Source organism: Oncorhynchus gorbuscha, linkage group LG19 (genome assembly GCF_021184085.1).
Source record: "Oncorhynchus gorbuscha isolate QuinsamMale2020 ecotype Even-year linkage group LG19, OgorEven_v1.0, whole genome shotgun sequence".
NCBI classification, from domain to species: Eukaryota; Metazoa; Chordata; class Actinopteri; order Salmoniformes; family Salmonidae; genus Oncorhynchus; species Oncorhynchus gorbuscha.
In genome coordinates, this window is record NC_060191.1 from 72,045,125 (window position 1) to 72,069,479 (window position 24,355).

The 24,355-nt window shown below is 46.7% G+C and overlaps 1 protein-coding gene across 2 annotated transcripts in view; it reads right to left on the reverse strand.

Moving 5' to 3' along the window:
• The window catches only part of LOC124005186 (WD repeat-containing protein 62-like), a 54,324-nt gene that overhangs the window by 24,197 nt on the left and 5,772 nt on the right, over window positions 1-24,355 (reverse strand). For both annotated transcript variants that reach the window (XM_046314187.1, XM_046314186.1), the window contains exons 5-9: window positions 6,301-6,404; window positions 6,051-6,118; window positions 1,844-2,230; window positions 1,607-1,737; window positions 1,376-1,479 (exon numbers count right to left, since the gene is read on the reverse strand). In XM_046314187.1, coding sequence (XP_046170143.1) covers window positions 1,376-1,479; window positions 1,607-1,737; window positions 1,844-2,230; window positions 6,051-6,118; window positions 6,301-6,404 — 794 coding nt within the window. The remainder of the gene's footprint in view (window positions 1-1,375; window positions 1,480-1,606; window positions 1,738-1,843; window positions 2,231-6,050; window positions 6,119-6,300; window positions 6,405-24,355) is intronic.

Here is a 24,355-nt window from a genome sequence, read left to right on the forward strand (position 1 = left end):
ACAGGGGAGAGGAGAGGTGTCAGTATCTACAGGGGAGAGGAGAGGTGTCAGTATCTACAGGAGGAGAGGAGAGGAGTCAGTATCTACAAGGGGAGAGGAGTCTGTATCTACAGGGGGAGAGGAGAGGAGTCTGTATCTACAGGGGGAGAGGAGAGGAGTCTATCTACAGGGGGAGAGGAGAGGAGTCTATCTACAGGGGGAGAGGAGAGGAGTCTGTATCTACAGGGGGAGAGGAGAGGAGTCAGGGAGTCAGTATCTGTTAGGGGAGAAGAGGAGTCAGTATCTGTTAGGGGGAGAGGAGAGGAGTCTGTATCTACAGGGGGAGAGGAGAGGAGTCTGTATCTACAGGGGGAGAGGAGAGGAGTCTGTATCTACAGGGGGAGAGGAGAGGAGTCTGTATCTACAGGGGGAGAGGAGAGGAGTCTGTATCTACAGGGGGAGAGGAGAGGAGTCTGTATCTACAGGGGGAGAGGAGAGGAGTCGGTATCTACAGGGGGAGAGGAGAGGAGTCAGTATCTACAGGGGGAGAGGAGAGGAGTCAGTATCTACAGGGGGAGAGGAGAGGAGTCAGTATCTACAGGGGGAGAGGAGAGGAGTCAGTATCTACAGGGGGAGAGGAGAGGAGTCAGTATCTACAGGGGGGAGAGGAGAGGAGTCAGTATCTACAGGGGGAGAGGAGAGGAGTCAGTATCTACAGGGGGAGAGGAGAGGAGTCAGTATCTACAGGGGGAGAGGAGAGGAGTCAGTATCTACAGGGGGAGAGGAGAGGAGTCAGTATCTACAGGGGGAGAGGAGAGGAGTCAGTATCTACAGGGGAGAGGAGAGGAGTCAGTATCTACAGGGGGAGAGGAGAGGAGAGGAGTCAGTATCTACAGGGGGAGACGAGAGGAGAGGAGTCAGTATCTACAGGGGGAGACGAGAGGAGAGGAGTCAGTATCTACAGGGGGAGACGAGAGGAGAGGAGTCAGTATCTACAGGGGGAGACGAGAGGAGAGGAGTCAGCATCTACAGGGGGAGACGAGAGGAGAGGAGTCAGCATCTACAGGGGGAGAGGAGTCAGCATCTAGTAGTATATTAGTGTAGTGGTATTATAGTAGTAGTAGTAGTATATTAGTGTAGTGGTATATTAGTGTAGTGGTATTATAGTAGTAGTAGTAGTATATTAGTGTAGTGGTATATTAGTGTAGTGGTAGTAGTATATTAGTGTAGTGGTAGTAGTATATTAGTGTAGTGGTAGTAGTATATTAGTGTAGTGGTAGTAGTATATTAGTGTAGTGGTATTATAGTAGTAGTATATTAGTATATGTAGTGGTGTTAGTAGAGTAGTATTATTATAGTAGAGCAGTGGTAGTAATTGTACTATAGTAGTCCTTACCATCCTGGGGTTGGTCCTGGCTCTCTGCAGAACCAACACAACAGGCGCTGTCTGGACTCAGCTCGTCCTCTCCTCCCCAGCCCTGCTGCCGCTGGCCAAACTCACTGCGCACACACACACGCAGCCCTACATAAACAACTATAACCTCATACACAAAGCGTCCCCACATCCAACTCATTTTGAGAGAAACAGTAACTAGATGTCCAACCAGACAGATCCACTCTGACTCACCCCTCTCCTCCTCCAGTGGACAGCGTGGTGCTGTTAGCCGGGTAAAGAACGTAGCTACTGAGGCCTGGACCAAACATGTTGTCACTGTCCGGTAGGGCCAGAAACCCAGGCCTCTGAAGACACCCAGAACCCTAAATAATAACATATGTTAATGTGTTGTTTGTCTGGACTGAGTGACAACAATATTATTTTTTATATTTAAAATGATTTTTGAGTGAAGTATCTCTTTAAACAGACCTGATCTTCGTTGTCGTCATCCTCCACCACATCTTCCTCCTCCTCCACCACATCTTCCTCCTCCTCCACCACATCTTCCTCCTCCTCCACCACATCTTCCTCCTCCTCCACCACTGCCACATCTTCCTCTTCCTCCTCCTCTCCAAGCAGGCTGTCCAGGCTCTGAGGGTGGAAGTATGAATCTTCCTCCTCATCTTCCTCCTCCTCCTCCTCCTCTCCTGGTCCCTCTGCTCTGCGGGGGGTGGGGGAGAGAGGGCGCTGCAGGCTGTGTGTCTCCAGGACAGAGCGGATGGCCAGGGGGTTGAGATGCTCTGCCCAACGCCCGCGCGGCTGGAGGTGTGCTGGCTGGAGCTCGGCAGGGAGAACAGTGGTGCCTGCTGCAGGACCCTGGCATAACAGCGAGACCATCTCAAATCACAAAAAGGCTCTGTTAAAGTGCACAATGCCAACACAGCCAGAGAGGCAACATCCAACCATCAGAGTGAGGGAACTGCCACAAGACTGAGTCACAACACTTAACATACAGCCAGTGCTTTCAGAAGGAATTCATACCCCTCTACTTAACATACAGCCAGTGCTTTCAGAAGGAATTCATACCCCTCTACTTAACATACAGCCAGTGCTTTCAGAAGGTATTCATACCCCTCTACTTAACATACAGCCAGTGCTTTCAGAAGGTATTCATACCCCTCTACTTAACATACAGCCAGTGCTTTCAGAAGGTATTCATACCCCTCTACTTAACATACAGCCAGTGCTTTCAGAAGGTATTCATACCCCTCTACTTAACATACAGCCAGTGCTTTCAGAAGGAATTCATACCCCTCTACTTAACATACAGCCAGTGCTTTCAGAAGGTATTCATACCCCTCTACTTAACATACAGCCAGTGCTTTCAGAAGGAATTCATACCCCTCTACTTAACATACAGCCAGTGCTTTCAGAAGGTATTCATACCCCTCTACTTAACATACAGCCAGTGCTTTCAGAAGGTATTCATACCCCTCTACTTAACATACAGCCAGTGCTTTCAGAAGGAATTCATACCCCTCTACTTAACATACAGCCAGTGCTTTCAGAAGAATTCATACCCCTCTACTTAACATACAGCCAGTGCTTTCAGAAGGAATTCATACCCCTCTACTTAACATACAGCCAGTGCTTTCAGAAGGAATTCATACCCCTCTACTTAACATACAGCCAGTGCTTTCAGAAGGAATTCATACCCCTCTACTTAACATACAGCCAGTGCATTCAGAAGGTATTCATACCCCTCTACTTAACATACAGCAGAAAGCTAAGTTACATAGGTATTCAAACCTATGAGTCAATACGTTTGAATCACCTTTGGCAGCGATTACAGCTGCAAGTCTTTCTGGGTAAGTCGATAAAGCCTCGTTCACACTGCAGACAAAATTTGTTTTGTTTTTGAAATAAGTTTTTTTTTAAACGATTGACTGTCCAAACAGCAAGTTACATGTGACCAAAACGGATGTGTGCGTTAAGACAGCAGTCATTTACTGACAAGACAGGTTGTCATAGTAACAACGGGTATGTGTACAATGGTGGTGGTGCTTGTCCTTATGTATAAAGCTACGGTAACAACAATGCCTGCCACGGACACGTCTTAGTTTTGTGTGACGACGGAACACTGCTCTACTATTAATCTTATCCAGGCTACTGTGACTCGTATCCAGGCTACTGTGACTCGTATCCAGGCTACTGTGACTCTTATCCAGGCTACTGTGACTCTTATCCAGGCTACTGTGACTCTTATCCAGGCTACTGTGACTCTTATCCAGGCTACTGTGACTCTTATCCAGGCTACTGTGACTCTTATCCAGGCTACTGTGACTCTTATCCAGGCTACTGTGACTCTTATCCAGGCTACTGTGACTCTTATCCAGGCTACTGTGACTCTTATCCAGGCTACTGTGACTCTTATCCAGGCTACTGTGACTCTTATCCAGGCTACTGTGACTCTTATCCAGGCTACTGTGACTCTTATCCAGGCTAGTATGAATCTTATCCAGGCTAGTATGAATCTTATCCAGGCTAGTATTAATCTTATCCAGGCTAGTATGAATCTTATCCAGGCTAGTATGAATCTTATCCAGGCTAGTATGAATCTTATCCAGGCTAGTATGAATCTTATCCAGGCTAGTATGAATCTTATCCAGGCTAGTATGAACCTTATCCAGGCTAGTATGAACCTTATCCAGGCTAGTGTGAACCTTATCCAGGCTAGTGTGAACCTTATCCAGGCTAGTGTGACTCTTATCCAGGCTACTGTGACTCTTATCCAGGCTACTGTGACTCTTATCCAGGCTACTGTGACTCTTATCCAGGCTACTGTGACTCTTATCCAGGCTACTGTGACTCTTATCCAGGCTACTGTGACTCTTATCCAGGCTACTGTGACTCTTATCCAGGCTACTGTGACTCTTATCCAGGCTACTATGAATCTTATCCAGGCTACTATGAACCTTATCCAGGCTACTATGAACCTTATCCAGGCTACTATGAATCTTATCCAGGCTACTATGAATCTTATCCAGGCTACTATGAATCTTATCCAGGCTAGTATGAATCTTATCCAGGCTAGTATGAATCTTATCCAGGCTAGTATGAATCTTATCCAGGCTAGTATGAATCTTATCCAGGCTAGTATGAATCTTATCCAGGCTAGTATGAATCTTATCCAGGCTAGTATGAATCTTATCCAGGCTAGTATGAATCTTATCCAGGCTAGTATGAATCTTATCCAGGCTAGTATGAACCTTATCCAGGCTAGTATGAACCTTATCCAGGCTAGTATGAACCTTATCCAGGCTAGTATGAACCTTATCCAGGCTAGTATGAACCTTATCCAGGCTAGTATGAATCTTATCCAGGCTAGTATGAATCTTATCCAGGCTAGTATGAACCTTATCCAGGCTAGTATTAATCTTATCCAGGCTACTGTGACTCTTATCCAGGCTACTGTGACTCTTATCCAGGCTACTGTGACTCTTATCCAGGCTACTGTGACTCTTATCCAGGCTACTGTGACTCTTATCCAGGCTACTGTGACTCTTATCCAGGCTACTATGAATCTTATCCAGGCTACTATGAACCTTATCCAGGCTAGTATGAATCTTATCCAGGCTAGTATGAATCTTATCCAGGCTACTATGAATCTTATCCAGGCTACTATGAATCTTATCCAGGCTAGTATGAATCTTATCCAGGCTAGTATGAATCTTATCCAGGCTAGTATTAATCTTATCCAGGCTAGTATGAACCTTATCCAGGCTAGTATGACTCTTATCCAGGCTACTGTGACTCTTATCCAGGCTACTGTGACTCTTATCCAGGCTACTGTGACTCTTATCCAGGCTACTGTGACTCTTATCCAGGCTACTGTGACTCTTATCCAGGCTACTGTGACTCTTATCCAGGCTACTGTGACTCTTATCCAGGCTACTGTGACTCTTATCCAGGCTACTGTGACTCTTATCCAGGCTACTGTGACTCTTATCCAGGCTACTGTGACTCTTATCCAGGCTACTGTGAATCTTATCCAGGCTACTATGAACCTTATCCAGGCTAGTATTAATCTTATCCAGGCTAGTATGAATCTTATCCAGGCTACTATGAATCTTATCCAGGCTACTATGAATCTTATCCAGGCTAATATGAATCTTATCCAGGCTAATATGAATCTTATCCAGGCTAGTATGAATCTTATCCAGGCTAGTATGAATCTTATCCAGGCTAGTATGAATCTTATCCAGGCTAGTATGAATCTTATCCAGGCTAGTATGAATCTTATCCAGGCTACTATGAATCTTATCCAGGCTACTATGAATCTTATCCAGGCTACTATGAATCTTATCCAGGCTAGTATGAATCTTATCCAGGCTACTATGAATCTTATCCAGGCTACTATGAATCTTATCCAGGCTAGTATTAATCTTATCCAGGCTAGTATTAATCTTATCCAGGCTAGTATTAAGACAATTCCCAGAGACATTGGTACATCAGGGCTATTCAATTCCGGACATGGAGAGCCGAAAACATCAAGTTTTTTGTTTTGTTTCTACCGGTGGTTAATTTAATTAGTCCCTGATTAGAAGGAGGGGATGAAAACCAGTAGTGTGCCGGCCCCTCCAGGACAGGATTTGGGCAACCCTGATATAGACTATATGGTTTCGGGAAGACTCACCAGTTTCCTGGCCCACATGGGCAGTTTGCCGTTGGTCTGTGGAACCATGGGGTCAAGAGCAAGGAAGTCTGGAGGAGACACATTGATGTTAAAACATTGATAAAAGCCCAAAGTCTGTTGCAAATTCCAACAATTTCCCTTTCTCTGAGCTTGTGGCATGGCGAATCATTGTTAAATAGCAAATTAACTTTTTTTTTAATTAATTAAATTCCACACTCTTATGTCCCTATGCTAATATGAGCGGACTCACCATGAGTGATGTCACATCTAGCAGGAGTCCTGGGATCATCTTCCTCCTCTTCCTCTCCTGTCTGGGGGAGGTGGCCCAATGGCACACTGATGAAGGTCTCTCTCCTGGACAAAGAGAAACAGACACCTCACACAGAGACACCTCACACAGGTTACCTCACACAGAGACGCCTCACACAGAGACGCCTCACACAGAGACGCCTCACACAGAGACGCCTCACACAGAGACGCCTCACACAGAGACGCCTCACACAGGTTACCTCACACAGGTTACCTCACACAGGTTACCTCACACAGGTTACCTCACACAGGTTACCTCACACAGGTTACCTCACACAGGTTACCTCACACAGGTTACCTCACACAGGTTACCTCACACAGGTTACCTCAGTGTTCGCTCTGTTATCATCGATACATAGTCACTTTAATAACTTTACCGACATGTACATATTACCTCAATGTGTGCTCCCACACACTGACTCTGTACTGGTACCCCCTGTATATAGCCTCCACATTGACTCTGTACTGGTACCCCCTGTATATAGCCTCCACATTGACTCTGTACCGGTACCCCCTGGATATAGCCTCAACATTGACTCTGTACTGGTACCCCCTGTATATAGCCTCAACATTGACTCTGTACTGGTACCCCCTGTATATAGCCTCCACATTGACTCTGTACTGGTACCCCCTGTATATAGCCTCCACATTGACTCTGTACCGGTACCCCCTGTATATAGCCTCCACATTGACTCTGTACTGGTACCCCCTGTATATAGCCTCCACATTGACTCTGTACTGGTACCCCTGTATATAGCCTCCACATTGACTCTGTACCGGTACCCCCTGTATATAGCCTCCACATTGACTCTGTACCGGTACCCCCTGTATATAGCCTCCACATTGACTCTGTACCGGTACCCCCTGTATATAGCCTCCACATAGACTCTGTACGGTACCCCCTGTATATAGCCTCCACATTGACTCTGTACCGGTACCCCCTGTATATAGCCTCCACATTGACTCTGTACCGGTACCCCCTGTATATAGTCTCCACATAGACTCTGTACCGGTACCCCCTGTATATAGCCTCCACATAGACTCTGTACCGGTACCCCCTGTATATAGCCTCCACATTGACTCTGTATGGTACCTGTATATAGCCTCCACATTGTCTCTGTACCGGTACCCCATATATATAGCCTCCACATTGACTCTGTACCGGTACCCCATATATATAGCCTCCACATTGACTCTGTACCGGTACCCCATATATATAGCCTCCACATTGACTCTGTACCGGTACCCCATATATATAGCCTCCACATTGACTCTGTACCGGTACCCCATATATATAGCCTCCACATTGACTCTGTACCGGTACCCCCTGTATAAAGCCTCCACATTGACTCTGTACTGGTACACCCTGTATATAGCCTCCACATTGACTCTGTACCGGTACCCCCTGTATATAGCCTCCACATTGACTCTGTACCGGTACCCCCTGTATAAAGCCTCCACATTGACTCTGTACTGGTACACCCTGTATATAGCCTCCACATTGACTCTGTACTGGTACCCCCTGTATAAAGCCTCCACATTGACTCTGTACCGGTACCCCCTGTATATAGCCTCCACATTGACTCTGTATGGTACCTGTATATAGCCTCCACATTGTCTCTGTACCGGTAACCCCTGTATATAGCCTCCACATTGTCTCTGTACCGGTACCCCCTGTATATAGCCTCCACATTGACTCTGTACCGGTACCCCCTGTATATAGCCTCCACATTGACTCTGTACCGGTACCCCCTGTATATAGCCTCCACATTGTCTCTGTACCTGTACCCCCTGTATAAAGCCTCCACATTGACTCTGTACCGGTACCCCCTGTATATAGCCTCCACATTGACTCTGTACCTGTACCCCCTGTATATAGCCTCCACATTGACTCTGTACCGTAACACCCTGTATATAGCCTCCACATTGACTCAGTACCGGTACCCCCTGTATACAGCCTCCACATTGACTCTGTACCGGTACCCCCTGTATATAGCCTCCACATTGACTCTGTATGGTACCTGTAGTACCATACAGAGCTAAGTAGCTAAGTAGTAACATTAACATGATGCCTTCTAATTGCAGCCGCTGTGCTCGCCTTACGGCGAGGATAGCTGTACTGCAAGCCCAGCTTCAGACGCAATCGTTAGGCAAGGGTAATTTCAGTGTAGGAAAGGATGAAACAGCGTCTGTGCCACCAGTAAGTACAGATAGTAGTATAAATCCCCTGGCACAGTCCCCGCAGCCGGACAACTTTCTCACGGTTTCTGGAAGGAAATGCTGTAGGAACGCTCAACCGGTGTCGCTCATTCAGCAGACAGAAACTTTCAACCGGTTCTCCCCATTAAGCAGCGGGTCGGTGTCAGAGGCCGAGTCTTCTCTGGTCTCTACTCCTCCCGTTACGGGGTCTGAGACGCCGAAGCTTCCCACCATTAGCTCTGACAAATTGAAAACTCTAGTCATTGGCGACTCCATTACCCGCAGTATTAGACTTAAAGCGAATCATCCAGCGATCATACACTGTTTACCCGGGGGCAGGGCTACCGACGTTAAGGCTAATCTGAAGATGGTGCTGGCTAAAGCTAAAACTGGCGAGTGTAGAGAGTATAGAGATATTGTTATCCACGTCGGCACCAACGATGTTAGGATGAAACAGTCAGAGATCACCAAGCGCAACATAGCTTCTGCGTGCATATCAGCTAGAAAGATGTGTCGGCATCGAGTAATTGTCTCTGGCCCCCTCCCAGTTAGGGGGAGTGATGAGCTCTAAAGCAGAGTCTCACAACTCAATCGCTGGTTGAAAACTGTTTTCTGCCCCTCCCAAAAGATAGAATTTGTAGATAATTGGCCCTCTTTCTGGGACTCGCCCACAAACAGGACCAAGCCTGACCTGCTGAGGAGTGACGGACTCCATCCTAGCTGGAGGGGTGCTCTCATCTTATCTGCCAACATAGACAGGGCTCTATCTCCTCTAGCTCCACAATGAAATAGGGTGCAGGCCAGGCAGCAGGCTATTAGCCAGCCTGCCAGCATAGTGGAGTCTGCCACTAGCATAGTTAGTGTAGTCAGCTTAGCTATCACCATTGAGACCGTGTCTGTGCCTCGACCTGGGTTGGGCAAAACTAAACATGGCGGTGTTCGCCTTAGCAATCTCACTAGGATAAAGACCACCTCCATTCCTGTCATTATTGAAAGAGATCATGATACCTCACATCTCAAAATAGGGCTACTTAATGTTAGATCCCTTACTTCAAAGGCAATTATAGTCAATGAACTAATCACTGATCATAATCTTGATGTGATTGGCCTGACTGAAACATGGCTTAAGCCTGATGAATTTACTGTGTTAAATGAGGCCTCACCTCCTGGCTACACTAGTGACCATATCCCCGTGCATCCCGCAAAGGCGGAGGTGTTGCTAACATTTACGATAGCAAATTTCAATTTACAAAAAAAAAAAAAATGACGTTTTCGTCTTTTGAGCTTCTAGTCATGAAATCTATGCAGCCTACTCAATCACTTTTTATAGCTACTGTTTACAGGCCTCCTGGGCCATATACAGCGTTTCTCACTGAGTTCCCTGAATTCCTATCAGACCTTGTAGTCATTGCAGATAATATTCTAATCTTTGGTGACTTTAATATTCACATGGAAAAGTCCACAGACCCACTCCAAAAGGCTTTTGGAGCCATCATCGACTCAGTGGGTTTTGTCCAACATGTCTCTGGACCCACTCACTCTCACAGTCATACGCTGGACCTAGTTTTGTCCCATGGAATAAATGTTGTGGATCTTAATGTTTTTCCTCATAATCCTGGACTATCAGACCACCATTTTATTACGTTTGCAATTGCAACAAATAATCTGCTCAGACCCCAACCAAGGAACATCAAAAGTCGTGCTATAAATTCACAGACAACACAAAGATTCCTTGATGCCCTTCCAGACTCCCTCTGCCTACCCAAGGACGCCAGAGGACAAAAATCCGTTAACCACCTAACTGAGGATCTCAATTTAACCTTGCGCAATACCCTAGATGCAGTTGCACCCCTAAAAACTAAAAAAATGTCTCATAAGAAACTAGCTCCATGGTACACAGAAAATACCCGAGCTCTGAAGCAAGCTTCCAGAAAATTGGAACGGAAATGGCGCCACACCAAACTGGAAGTCTTCCGACTAGCTTGGAAGGATGGTACCGTGCAGTACCGAAGAGCCCTTACTGCTGCTCGATCGTCCTATTTTTCTAACTTAATTGAGGAAAATAAGAACAATCCGAAATTCCTTTTTGATACTGTGGCAAAGCTAACTAAAAAGCAGCATTCCCCAAGAGAGGATGACTTGCACTTTAGCAGTGATAAATTCATGAACTTCTTTGAGGAAAAGATTATGATATTAGAAAGCAAATTACGGACTCCTCTTTAAACCTGCGTATTCCTCCAAACCTCAGTTGTCCTGAGTCTGCACAACTCTGCCAGGACCTAGGATCAAGAGAGACGCTCAAGTGTTTTAGTACTATATCTCTTGACACAATGATGAAAATAATCATGGCCTCTAAACCTTCAAGCTGTATACTGGACCCTATTCCAACTAAACTACTGAAAGAGCTGCTTCCTGTGCTTGGCCCTCCTATGTTGAACATAATAAACGGCTCTCTATCCACTGGATGTGTACCAAACTCACTAAAAGTGGCAGTAATAAAGCCTCTCTTGAAAAAGCCAAACCTTGACCCAGAAAATATAAAAAACTATCGGCCTATATCGAATCTTCCATTCCTCTCAAAGATTTTAGAGAAGGCTGTTGCGCAGCAACTCACTGCCTTCCTGAAGACAAACAATGTATACGAAATGCTTCAGTCTGGTTTTAGACCCCATCATAGCACTGAGACGGCACTTGTGAAGGTGGTAAATGACATTTTGATGGCATCGGACCGAGGCTCTGCATCTGTCCTCGTGCTCCTAGACCTTAGTGCTGCTTTTGATACCATCGATCACCACATTCTTTTGGAGAGATTGGAAACCCAAATTGGTCTACACGGACATGTTCTGGCCTGGTTTAGGTCTTATCTGTCGGAAAGATATCAGTTTGTCTCTGTGAATGGTTTGTCCTCTGACAAATCAACTGTACATTTCGGTGTTCCTCAAGGTTCTGTTTTAGGACCACTATTGTTTTCACTATATATTTTACCTCTTGGGGATGTTATTCGAAAACATAATGTAAACTTTCACTGCTATGCGGATGACACACAGCTGTACATTTCAATGAAACATGGTGAAGCACCAAAATTGCCCTCGCTAGAAGCATGTGTTTCAGACATAAGGAAGTGGATGGCTGCAAACTTTCTACTATTAAACTCGGACAAAACAGAGATGCTTGTTCTAGGTCCCAAGAAACAAAGAGATCTTCTGTTGAATCTGACAATTAATCTTAATGGTTGTACAGTCGTCTCAAATAAAACTGTGAAGGACCTCGGCGTTACTCTGGACCCTGATCTCTCTTTTGAAGAACACATCAAGACCATTTCGAGGATAGCTTTTTTCCATCTACGTAACATTGCAAAAATCAGAAACTTTCTGTCCAAAAATGATGCAGAAAAATTAATCCATGCTTTTGTCACTTCTAGGTTAGACTACTGCAATGCTCTATTTTCCGGCTACCCGGATAAAGCACTAAATAAACTTCAGTTAGTGCTAAATACGGCTGCTAGAATCCTGACTAGAACCAAAAAATTTGATCATATTACTCCAGTGCTAGCCTCTCTACACTGGCTTCCTGTCAAAGCAAGGGCTGATTTCAAGGTTTTACTGCTAACCTACAAAGCATTACATGGGCTTGCTCCTACCTACCTCTCTGATTTGGTCCTGCCGTACATACCTATACGTACGCTACGGTCACAAGACGCAGGCCTCCTAATTGTCCCTAGAATTTCTAAGCAAACAGCTGGAGGCAGGGCTTTCTCCTATAGAGCTCCATTTTTATGGAACGGTCTGCCTACCCATGTCAGAGACGCAAACTCGGTCTCAACCTTTGTCTTTACTGAAGACTCATCTCTTCAGTGGGTCATATGATTGAGTGTAGTCTGGCCCAGGAGTGGGAAGGTGAACGGAAAGGCTCTGGAGCAACGAACCGCCCTTGCTGTCTCTGCCTGGCCGGTTCCCCTTTTCCACTGGGATTCTCTGCCTCTAACCCTGTTACGGGGCTGAGTCACTGGCTTGCTGGGGCTCTCTCGTGCCGTCCCTGGGGGGGATGCGTCACCTGGGTGGGTTGATTCACTGTTGTGGTCGGCCTGTCTGGGTTCCCCCACCCCTTGGGTTGTACCGTGTCGGAGATCTTTGTGGGCTATACTCGGCCTTGTCTCAGGATGGTAAGTTGGTGGTTGAAGATTTCCCTCTAGTGGTGTGGGGGCTGTGCTTTGGCAAAGTGGGTGGGGTTATATCCTTCCTGTTTGGCCCTGTCCGGGGTGTCCTCGGATGGGGCCACAGTGTCTCCTGACCCCTCCTGTCTCAGCCTCCAGTATTTATGCTGCAGTAGTTTATGTGTCGGGGCTAGGGTCAGTTTGTTTATCTGGAGTACTTCTCCTGTCCTATTCGGTGTCCTGTGTAAATCTAAGTGTGCGTTCTCTAATTCTCTCCTTCTCTCTTTCTTTTCTCTCTCTCGGAGGACCTGAGCCCTAGAACCATGCCCCAGGACTACCTGACATGATGACTCCTTGCTGTCCCCAGTCCACCTGGCCATGCTGCTGCTCCAGTTTCAACTGGCCTGGGCCCTAGGACCATGTCCCAGGACTACCTGACATGAGGACTCCTTGCTGTCCCCAGTCCACCTGGCCATGCTCCTGCTCCAGTTTCAACTGTTCTGCCTTACTATTATTCAACCATGCTGGTCATTTATGAACATTTGAACATCTTGGCCACGTTCTGTTATAATCTCCACCTGGCACAGCCGGAAGAGGACTGGCCACCCCACATATGCTCTCTCTAATTCTCTCTTTCTTTCTCTCTCTCGGAGGACCTGAGCCCTAGGACCGTGCCCCAGGACTACCTGACATGATGGCTCCTTGCTGTCCCCAGTCCACCTGACTGTGCTGCTGCTCCAGTTTCAACTGTTCTGCCTTATTATTATTTGACCATGCTGGTCATTTATGAACATTTGAACATCTTGGTCATGTTCTGTTATAATCTCTACCCGGCACAGCCAGAAGAGGACTGGCCACCCCACATAGCCCGGTTCCTCTCTAGGTTTCTTCCTAGGTTTTGGCCTTTCTAGGGAGTTTTTCCTAGCCACCGTGCTTTTACACCTGCATTGTTTGCTGTTTGGGGTTTTAGGCTGGGTTTCTGTACAGCACTTTGAGATATCAGCTGACGTACGAAGGGCTATATAAATAAATTTGATTTGATTTGATTTGACCTGTATATAGCCTCCACATTGACTCTGTACCGGTACCCCCTGTATATAGCCTCCACATTGACTTTGTATGGTACCTGTATATAGCCTCCACATTGACTCTGTACGGTACCCCCTGTATATAGCCTCCACATTGACTCTGTATGGTACCTGTATATAGCCTCCACATTGACTCTGTACAGTACCCCCTGTATATAGCCTCCACATTGACTCTGTACCGGTACCCCCTGTATATAGCCTCCACATTGACTCTGTACCTGTACCCCCTGTATATAGCCTCCACATTGACTCTGTACCTGTACCCCCTGTATATAGCCTCCACATTGACTCTGTACCGGTACCCCCTGTATATAGCCTCCACATTGACTCTGTACCGTAATACCCTGTATATAGCCTCCACATTGACTCTGTACCGGTACATCCCTGTATATAGCCTCCACATTGACTCTGTACCTGTACCCCCTGTATATAGCCTCCACATTGACTCTGTACCTGTACCCCCTGTATATAGCCTCCACATTGACTCTGTACCGGTACCCCCTGTATATAGCCTCCACATTGACTCTGTACCGTAATACCCTGTATATAGCCTCCACATTGACTCTGTACCGGTACATCCCTGTATATAGCCTCCACATTGACTCTGTACCGGTACCCCTGTATATAGCCTCCACATTGACTCTGTACCGGTACCCCCTGTATATAGCCTCCACATTGACTCTGTACCTGTACCCCCTGTATATAGCATCCACATTGACTCTGTACCGGTACCCCCTGTATATAGCCTCCACATTGACTCTGTACCGTAATACCCTGTATATAGCCTCCACATTGACTCTGTACCGGTACATCCCTGTATATAGCCTCCACATTGACTCTGTACCGGTACCCCCTGTATATAGCCTCCACATTGACTCTGTACCTGTACCCCCTGTATATAGCCTCCACATTGACTCTGTACCGGTACCCCCTGTATATAGCCTCCACATTGACTCTGTACCGTAATACCCTGTATATAGCCTCCACATTGACTCTGTACCGGTACATCCCTGTATATAGCCTCCACATTGACTCTGTACCGGTACCCCCTGTATATAGCCTCCACATTGACTCAGTACCGGTACCCCCTGTATATAGCCTCCACATTGACTCTGTACTGTAATACCCTGTATATAGCCTCCACATTGACTCTGTACTGTAATAACCTGTATATAGCCTCCACATTGACTCTGTACCGGTACCCCCTGTATATAGCCTCCACATTGACTCTGTACCGGTACCCCCTGTATATAGCCTCCACATTGACTCTGTACTGGTACCCCTGTATAAAGCCTCCACATTGACTCTGTACTGGTACCCCCTGTATAAAGCCTCCACATTGACTCTGTACCGGTACCCCCTGTATATAGCCTCCACATTGACTCTGTATGGTACCTGTATATAGCCTCCACATTGTCTCTGTACCGGTACCCCATATATATAGCCTCCACATTGACTCTGTACCGGTACCCCATATATATAGCCTCCACATTGACTCTGTACCGGTACCCCATATATATAGCCTCCACATGGACTCTGTACTGGTACACCCTGTATATAGCCTCCACATTGACTCTGTACCGGTACATCCCTGTATATAGCCTCCACATTGACTCTGTACCGGTACCCCCTGTATATAGCCTCCACATTGACTCTGTACCTGTACCCCCTGTATATAGCCTCCACATTGACTCTGTACCGGTACCCCCTGTATATAGCCTCCACATTGACTCTGTACCGTAATACCCTGTATATAGCCTCCACATTGACTCTGTACCGGTACATCCCTGTATATAGCCTCCACATTGACTCTGTACCGGTACCCCCTGTATATAGCCTCCACATTGACTCAGTACCGGTACCCCCTGTATATAGCCTCCACATTGACTCTGTACTGTAATACCCTGTATATAGCCTCCACATTGACTCTGTACTGTAATAACCTGTATATAGCCTCCACATTGACTCTGTACCGGTACCCCCTGTATATAGCCTCCACATTGACTCTGTACCGGTACCCCCTGTATATAGCCTCCACATTGACTCTGTACTGGTACCCCCTGTATAAAGCCTCCACATTGACTCTGTACTGGTACCCCTGTATAAAGCCTCCACATTGACTCTGTACCGGTACCCCTGTATATAGCCTCCACATTGACTCTGTATGGTACCTGTATATAGCCTCCACATTGTCTCTGTACCGGTACCCCATATATATAGCCTCCACATTGACTCTGTACCGGTACCCCATATATATAGCCTCCACATTGACTCTGTACCGGTACCCCATATATATAGCCTCCACATGGACTCTGTACTGGTACACCCTGTATATAGCCTCCACATTGACTCTGTACTGGTACCCCCTGTATATAGCCTCCACATTGACTCTGTACCGGTACCCCCTGTATAAAGCCTCCACATTGACTCTGTACTGGTACACCCTGTATATAGCCTCCACATTGACTCTGTACTGGTACCCCCTGTATAAAGCCTCCACATTGACTCTGTACCGGTACCCCCTGTATATAGCCTCCACATTGACTCTGTATGGTACCTGTATATAGCCTCCACATTGTCTCTGTACCGGTAACCCCTGTATATAGCCTCCACATTGTCTCTGTACCGGTACCCCCTGTATATAGCCTCCACATTGACTCTGTACCGGTACCCCCTGTATATAGCCTCCACATTGACTCTGTACCGGTACCCCCTGTATATAGCCTCCACATTGTCTCTGTACCTGTACCCCCTGTATAAAGCCTCCACATTGACTCTGTACCGGTACCCCCTGTATATAGCCTCCACATTGACTCTGTACCTGTACCCCCTGTATATAGCCTCCACATTGACTCTGTACCGTAACACCCTGTATATAGCCTCCACATTGACTCAGTACCGGTACCCCCTGTATACAGCCTCCACATTGACTCTGTACCGGTACCCCCTGTATATAGCCTCCACATTGACTCTGTATGGTACCTGTAGTACCATACAGAGCTAAGTAGCTAAGTAGTAACATTAACATGATGCCTTCTAATTGCAGCCGCTGTGCTCGCCTTACGGCGAGGATAGCTGTACTGCAAGCCCAGCTTCAGACGCAATCGTTAGGCAAGGGTAATTTCAGTGTAGGAAAGGATGAAACAGCGTCTGTGCCACCAGTAAGTACAGATAGTAGTATAAATCCCCTGGCACAGTCCCCGCAGCCGGACAACTTTCTCACGGTTTCTGGAAGGAAATGCTGTAGGAACGCTCAACCGGTGTCGCTCATTCAGCAGACAGAAACTTTCAACCGGTTCTCCCCATTAAGCAGCGGGTCGGTGTCAGAGGCCGAGTCTTCTCTGGTCTCTACTCCTCCCGTTACGGGGTCTGAGACGCCGAAGCTTCCCACCATTAGCTCTGACAAATTGAAAACTCTAGTCATTGGCGACTCCATTACCCGCAGTATTAGACTTAAAGCGAATCATCCAGCGATCATACACTGTTTACCCGGGGGCAGGGCTACCGACGTTAAGGCTAATCTGAAGATGGTGCTGGCTAAAGCTAAAACTGGCGAGTGTAGAGAGTATAGAGATATTGTTATCCACGTCGGCACCAACGATGTTAGGATGAAACAGTCAGAGATCACCAAGCGCAACATAGCTTCTGCGTGCATATCAGCTAGAAAGATGTGTCGGCATCGAGTAATTGTCTCTGGCCCCCTCCCAGTTAGGGGAGTGATGAGCTCTACAGCAGAGTCTCACAACTCAATCGCTGGTTGAAAACTGTTTTCTGCCCCTCCCAAAAGATAGAATTTGTAGATAATTGGCCCTCTTTCTGGGACTCGCCCACAAACAGGACCAAGCCTGACCTGCTGAGGAGTGACGGACTCCATCCTAGCTGGAGGGGTGCTCTCATCTTATCTGCCAACATAGACAGGGCTCTATCTCCTCTAGCTCCACAATGAAATAGGGTGCAGGCCAGGCAGCAGGCTATTAGCCAGCCTGCCAGCATAGTGGAGTCTGCCACTAGCATAGTTAGTGTAGTCAGCTTAGCTATCACCATTGAGACCGTGTCTGTGCCTCGACCTGGGTTGGGCAAAACTAAACATGGCGGTGTTCGCCTTAGCAATCTCACTAGGATAAAGACCACCTCCATTCCTGTCATTATTGAAAGAGATCATGATACCTCACATCTCAAAATAGGGCTACTTAATGTTAGATCCCTTACTTCAAAGGCAATTATAGTCAATGAACTAATCACTGATCATAATCTTGATGTGATTGGCCTGACTGAAACATGGCTTAAGCCTGATGAATTTACTGTGTTAAATGAGGCCTCACCTCCTGGCTACACTAGTGACCATATCCCCGTGCATCCCGCAAAGGCGGAGGTGTTGCTAACATTTACGATAGCAAATTTCAATTTACAAAAAAAAAAATGACGTTTTCGTCTTTTGAGCTTCTAGTCATGAAATCTATGCAGCCTACTCAATCACTTTTTATAGCTACTGTTTACAGGCCTCCTGGGCCATATACAGCGTTTCTCACTGAGTTCCCTGAATTCCTATCAGACCTTGTAGTCATTGCAGATAATATTCTAATCTTTGGTGACTTTAATATTCACATGGAAAAGTCCACAGACCCACTCCAAAAGGCTTTTGGAGCCATCATCGACTCAGTGGGTTTTGTCCAACATGTCTCTGGACCCACTCACTCTCACAGTCATACGCTGGACCTAGTTTTGTCCCATGGAATAAATGTTGTGGATCTTAATGTTTTTCCTCATAATCCTGGACTATCAGACCACCATTTTATTACGTTTGCAATTGCAACAAATAATCTGCTCAGACCCCAACCAAGGAACATCAAAAGTCGTGCTATAAATTCACAGACAACACAAAGATTCCTTGATGCCCTTCCAGACTCCCTCTGCCTACCCAAGGACGCCAGAGGACAAAAATCCGTTAACCACCTAACTGAGGATCTCAATTTAACCTTGCGCAATACCCTAGATGCAGTTGCACCCCTAAAAACTAAAAAAATGTCTCATAAGAAACTAGCTCCATGGTACACAGAAAATACCCGAGCTCTGAAGCAAGCTTCCAGAAAATTGGAACGGAAATGGCGCCACACCAAACTGGAAGTCTTCCGACTAGCTTGGAAGGATGGTACCGTGCAGTACCGAAGAGCCCTTACTGCTGCTCGATCGTCCTATTTTTCTAACTTAATTGAGGAAAATAAGAACAATCCGAAATTCCTTTTTGATACTGTGGCAAAGCTAACTAAAAAGCAGCATTCCCCAAGAGAGGATGACTTGCACTTTAGCAGTGATAAATTCATGAACTTCTTTGAGGAAAAGATTATGATATTAGAAAGCAAATTACGGACTCCTCTTTAAACCTGCGTATTCCTCCAAACCTCAGTTGTCCTGAGTCTGCACAACTCTGCCAGGACCTAGGATCAAGAGAGACGCTCAAGTGTTTTAGTACTATATCTCTTGACACAATGATGAAAATAATCATGGCCTCTAAACCTTCAAGCTGTATACTGGACCCTATTCCAACTAAACTACTGAAAGAGCTGCTTCCTGTGCTTGGCCCTCCTATGTTGAACATAATAAACGGCTCTCTATCCACTGGATGTGTACCAAACTCACTAAAAGTGGCAGTAATAAAGCCTCTCTTGAAAAAGCCAAACCTTGACCCAGAAAATATAAAAAACTATCGGCCTATATCGAATCTTCCATTCCTCTCAAAGATTTTAGAGAAGGCTGTTGCGCAGCAACTCACTGCCTTCCTGAAGACAAACAATGTATACGAAATGCTTCAGTCTGGTTTTAGACCCCATCATAGCACTGAGACGGCACTTGTGAAGGTGGTAAATGACATTTTGATGGCATCGGACCGAGGCTCTGCATCTGTCCTCGTGCTCCTAGACCTTAGTGCTGCTTTTGATACCATCGATCACCACATTCTTTTGGAGAGATTGGAAACCCAAATTGGTCTACACGGACATGTTCTGGCCTGGTTTAGGTCTTATCTGTCGGAAAGATATCAGTTTGTCTCTGTGAATGGTTTGTCCTCTGACAAATCAACTGTACATTTCGGTGTTCCTCAAGGTTCTGTTTTAGGACCACTATTGTTTTCACTATATATTTTACCTCTTGGGGATGTTATTCGAAAACATAATGTAAACTTTCACTGCTATGCGGATGACACACAGCTGTACATTTCAATGAAACATGGTGAAGCACCAAAATTGCCCTCGCTAGAAGCATGTGTTTCAGACATAAGGAAGTGGATGGCTGCAAACTTTCTACTATTAAACTCGGACAAAACAGAGATGCTTGTTCTAGGTCCCAAGAAACAAAGAGATCTTCTGTTGAATCTGACAATTAATCTTAATGGTTGTACAGTCGTCTCAAATAAAACTGTGAAGGACCTCGGCGTTACTCTGGACCCTGATCTCTCTTTTGAAGAACACATCAAGACCATTTCGAGGATAGCTTTTTTCCATCTACGTAACATTGCAAAAATCAGAAACTTTCTGTCCAAAAATGATGCAGAAAAATTAATCCATGCTTTTGTCACTTCTAGGTTAGACTACTGCAATGCTCTATTTTCCGGCTACCCGGATAAAGCACTAAATAAACTTCAGTTAGTGCTAAATACGGCTGCTAGAATCCTGACTAGAACCAAAAAAATTTGATCATATTACTCCAGTGCTAGCCTCTCTACACTGGCTTCCTGTCAAAGCAAGGGCTGATTTCAAGGTTTTACTGCTAACCTACAAAGCATTACATGGGCTTGCTCCTACCTACCTCTCTGATTTGGTCCTGCCGTACATACCTATACGTACGCTACGGTCACAAGACGCAGGCCTCCTAATTGTCCCTAGAATTTCTAAGCAAACAGCTGGAGGCAGGGCTTTCTCCTATAGAGCTCCATTTTTATGGAACGGTCTGCCTACCCATGTCAGAGACGCAAACTCGGTCTCAACCTTTGTCTTTACTGAAGACTCATCTCTTCAGTGGGTCATATGATTGAGTGTAGTCTGGCCCAGGAGTGGGAAGGTGAACGGAAAGGCTCTGGAGCAACGAACCGCCCTTGCTGTCTCTGCCTGGCCGGTTCCCCTTTTCCACTGGGATTCTCTGCCTCTAACCCTGTTACAGGGGCTGAGTCACTGGCTTGCTGGGGCTCTCTCGTGCCGTCCCTGGGGGGGATGCGTCACCTGGGTGGGTTGATTCACTGTTGTGGTCGGCCTGTCTGGGTTCCCCCACCCCTTGGGTTGTACCGTGTCGGAGATCTTTGTGGGCTATACTCGGCCTTGTCTCAGGATGGTAAGTTGGTGGTTGAAGATTTCCCTCTAGTGGTGTGGGGGCTGTGCTTTGGCAAAGTGGGTGGGGTTATATCCTTCCTGTTTGGCCCTGTCCGGGGTGTCCTCGGATGGGGCCACAGTGTCTCCTGACCCCTCCTGTCTCAGCCTCCAGTATTTATGCTGCAGTAGTTTATGTGTCGGGGGGCTAGGGTCAGTTTGTTTATCTGGAGTACTTCTCCTGTCCTATTCGGTGTCCTGTGTAAATCTAAGTGTGCGTTCTCTAATTCTCTCCTTCTCTCTTTCTTTCTCTCTCTCGGAGGACCTGAGCCCTAGAACCATGCCCCAGGACTACCTGACATGATGACTCCTTGCTGTCCCCAGTCCACCTGGCCATGCTGCTGCTCCAGTTTCAACTGGCCTGGGCCCTAGGACCATGTCCCAGGACTACCTGACATGAGGACTCCTTGCTGTCCCCAGTCCACCTGGCCATGCTCCTGCTCCAGTTTCAACTGTTCTGCCTTACTATTATTCAACCATGCTGGTCATTTATGAACATTTGAACATCTTGGCCACGTTCTGTTATAATCTCCACCTGGCACAGCCGGAAGAGGACTGGCCACCCCACATATGCTCTCTCTAATTCTCTCTTTCTTTCTCTCTCTCGGAGGACCTGAGCCCTAGGACCGTGCCCCAGGACTACCTGACATGATGGCTCCTTGCTGTCCCCAGTCCACCTGACTGTGCTGCTGCTCCAGTTTCAACTGTTCTGCCTTATTATTATTTGACCATGCTGGTCATTTATGAACATTTGAACATCTTGGTCATGTTCTGTTATAATCTCTACCCGGCACAGCCAGAAGAGGACTGGCCACCCCACATAGCCCGGTTCCTCTCTAGGTTTCTTCCTAGGTTTTGGCCTTTCTAGGGAGTTTTTCCTAGCCACCGTGCTTTTACACCTGCATTGTTTGCTGTTTGGGGTTTTAGGCTGGGTTTCTGTACAGCACTTTGAGATATCAGCTGACGTACGAAGGGCTATATAAATAAATTTGATTTGATTTGACCTGTATATAGCCTCCACATTGACTCTGTACCGGTACCCCCTGTATATAGCCTCCACATTGACTTTGTATGGTACCTGTATATAGCCTCCACATTGACTCTGTACGGTACCCCCTGTATATAGCCTCCACATTGACTCTGTATGGTACCTGTATATAGCCTCCACATTGACTCTGTACAGTACCCCCTGTATATAGCCTCCACATTGACTCTGTACCGGTACCCCCTGTATATAGCCTCCACATTGACTCTGTACCTGTACCCCCTGTATATAGCCTCCACATTGACTCTGTACCTGTACCCCCTGTATATAGCCTCCACATTGACTCTGTACCGGTACCCCCTGTATATAGCCTCCACATTGACTCTGTACCGTAATACCCTGTATATAGCCTCCACATTGACTCTGTACCGGTACATCCCTGTATATAGCCTCCACATTGACTCTGTACCTGTACCCCCTGTATATAGCCTCCACATTGACTCTGTACCTGTACCCCCTGTATATAGCCTCCACATTGACTCTGTACCGGTACCCCCTGTATATAGCCTCCACATTGACTCTGTACCGTAATACCCTGTATATAGCCTCCACATTGACTCTGTACCGGTACATCCCTGTATATAGCCTCCACATTGACTCTGTACCGGTACCCCCTGTATATAGCCTCCACATTGACTCTGTACCGGTACCCCCTGTATATAGCCTCCACATTGACTCTGTACCTGTACCCCCTGTATATAGCATCCACATTGACTCTGTACCGGTACCCCCTGTATATAGCCTCCACATTGACTCTGTACCGTAATACCCTGTATATAGCCTCCACATTGACTCTGTACCGGTACATCCCTGTATATAGCCTCCACATTGACTCTGTACCGGTACCCCCTGTATATAGCCTCCACATTGACTCAGTACCGGTACCCCCTGTATATAGCCTCCACATTGACTCTGTACCTGTACCCCCTGTATATAGCCTCCACATTGACTCTGTACTGTAATACCCTGTATATAGCCTCCACATTGACTCTGTACTGTAATAACCTGTATATAGCCTCCACATTGACTCTGTACCGGTTCCCCCTGTATATAGCCTCCACATTGACTCTGTACCGGTACCCCCTGTATATAGCCTCCACATTGACTCTGTACTGGTACCCCCTGTATAAAGCCTCCACATTGACTCTGTACTGGTACCCCCTGTATAAAGCCTCCACATTGACTCTGTACCGGTACCCCCTGTATATAGCCTCCACATTGACTCTGTATGGTACCTGTATATAGCCTCCACATTGTCTCTGTACCGGTACCCCATATATATAGCCTCCACATTGACTCTGTACCGGTACCCCATATATATAGCCTCCACATTGACTCTGTACCGGTACCCCATATATATAGCCTCCACATTGACTCTGTACCGGTACCCCCTGTATATAGCCTCCACATTGACTCTGTACCGGTACCCCCTGTATATAGCCTCCACATTGACTCTGTACTGGTACCCCCTGTATAAAGCCTCCACATTGACTCTGTACTGGTACCCCCTGTATAAAGCCTCCACATTGACTCTGTACCGGTACCCCCTGTATATAGCCTCCACATTGACTCTGTATGGTACCTGTATATAGCCTCCACATTGTCTCTGTACCGGTACCCCATATATAGCCTCCACATTGACTCTGTACCGGTACCCCATATATATAGCCTCCACATTGACTCTGTACCGGTACCCCATATATATAGCCTCCACATTGACTCTGTACTGGTACCCCCTGTATATAGCCTCCACATTGACTCTGTACTGGTACCCCCTGTATATAGCCTCCACATTGACTCTGTACCGGTACCCCCTGTATAAAGCCTCCACATTGACTCTGTACTGGTACACCCTGTATATAGCCTCCACATTGACTCTGTACTGGTACCCCCTGTATAAAGCCTCCACATTGACTCTGTACTGGTACCCCCTGTATAAAGCCTCCACATTGACTCTGTACCGGTACCCCCTGTATATAGCCTCCACATTGACTCTGTATGGTACCTGTATATAGCCTCCACATTGTCTCTGTACCGGTACCCCCTGTATATAGCCTCCACATTGTCTCTGTACCGGTACCCCCTGTATATAGCCTCCACATTGACTCTGTATGGTACCTGTATATAGCCTCCACATTGACTCTGTACGGTACCCC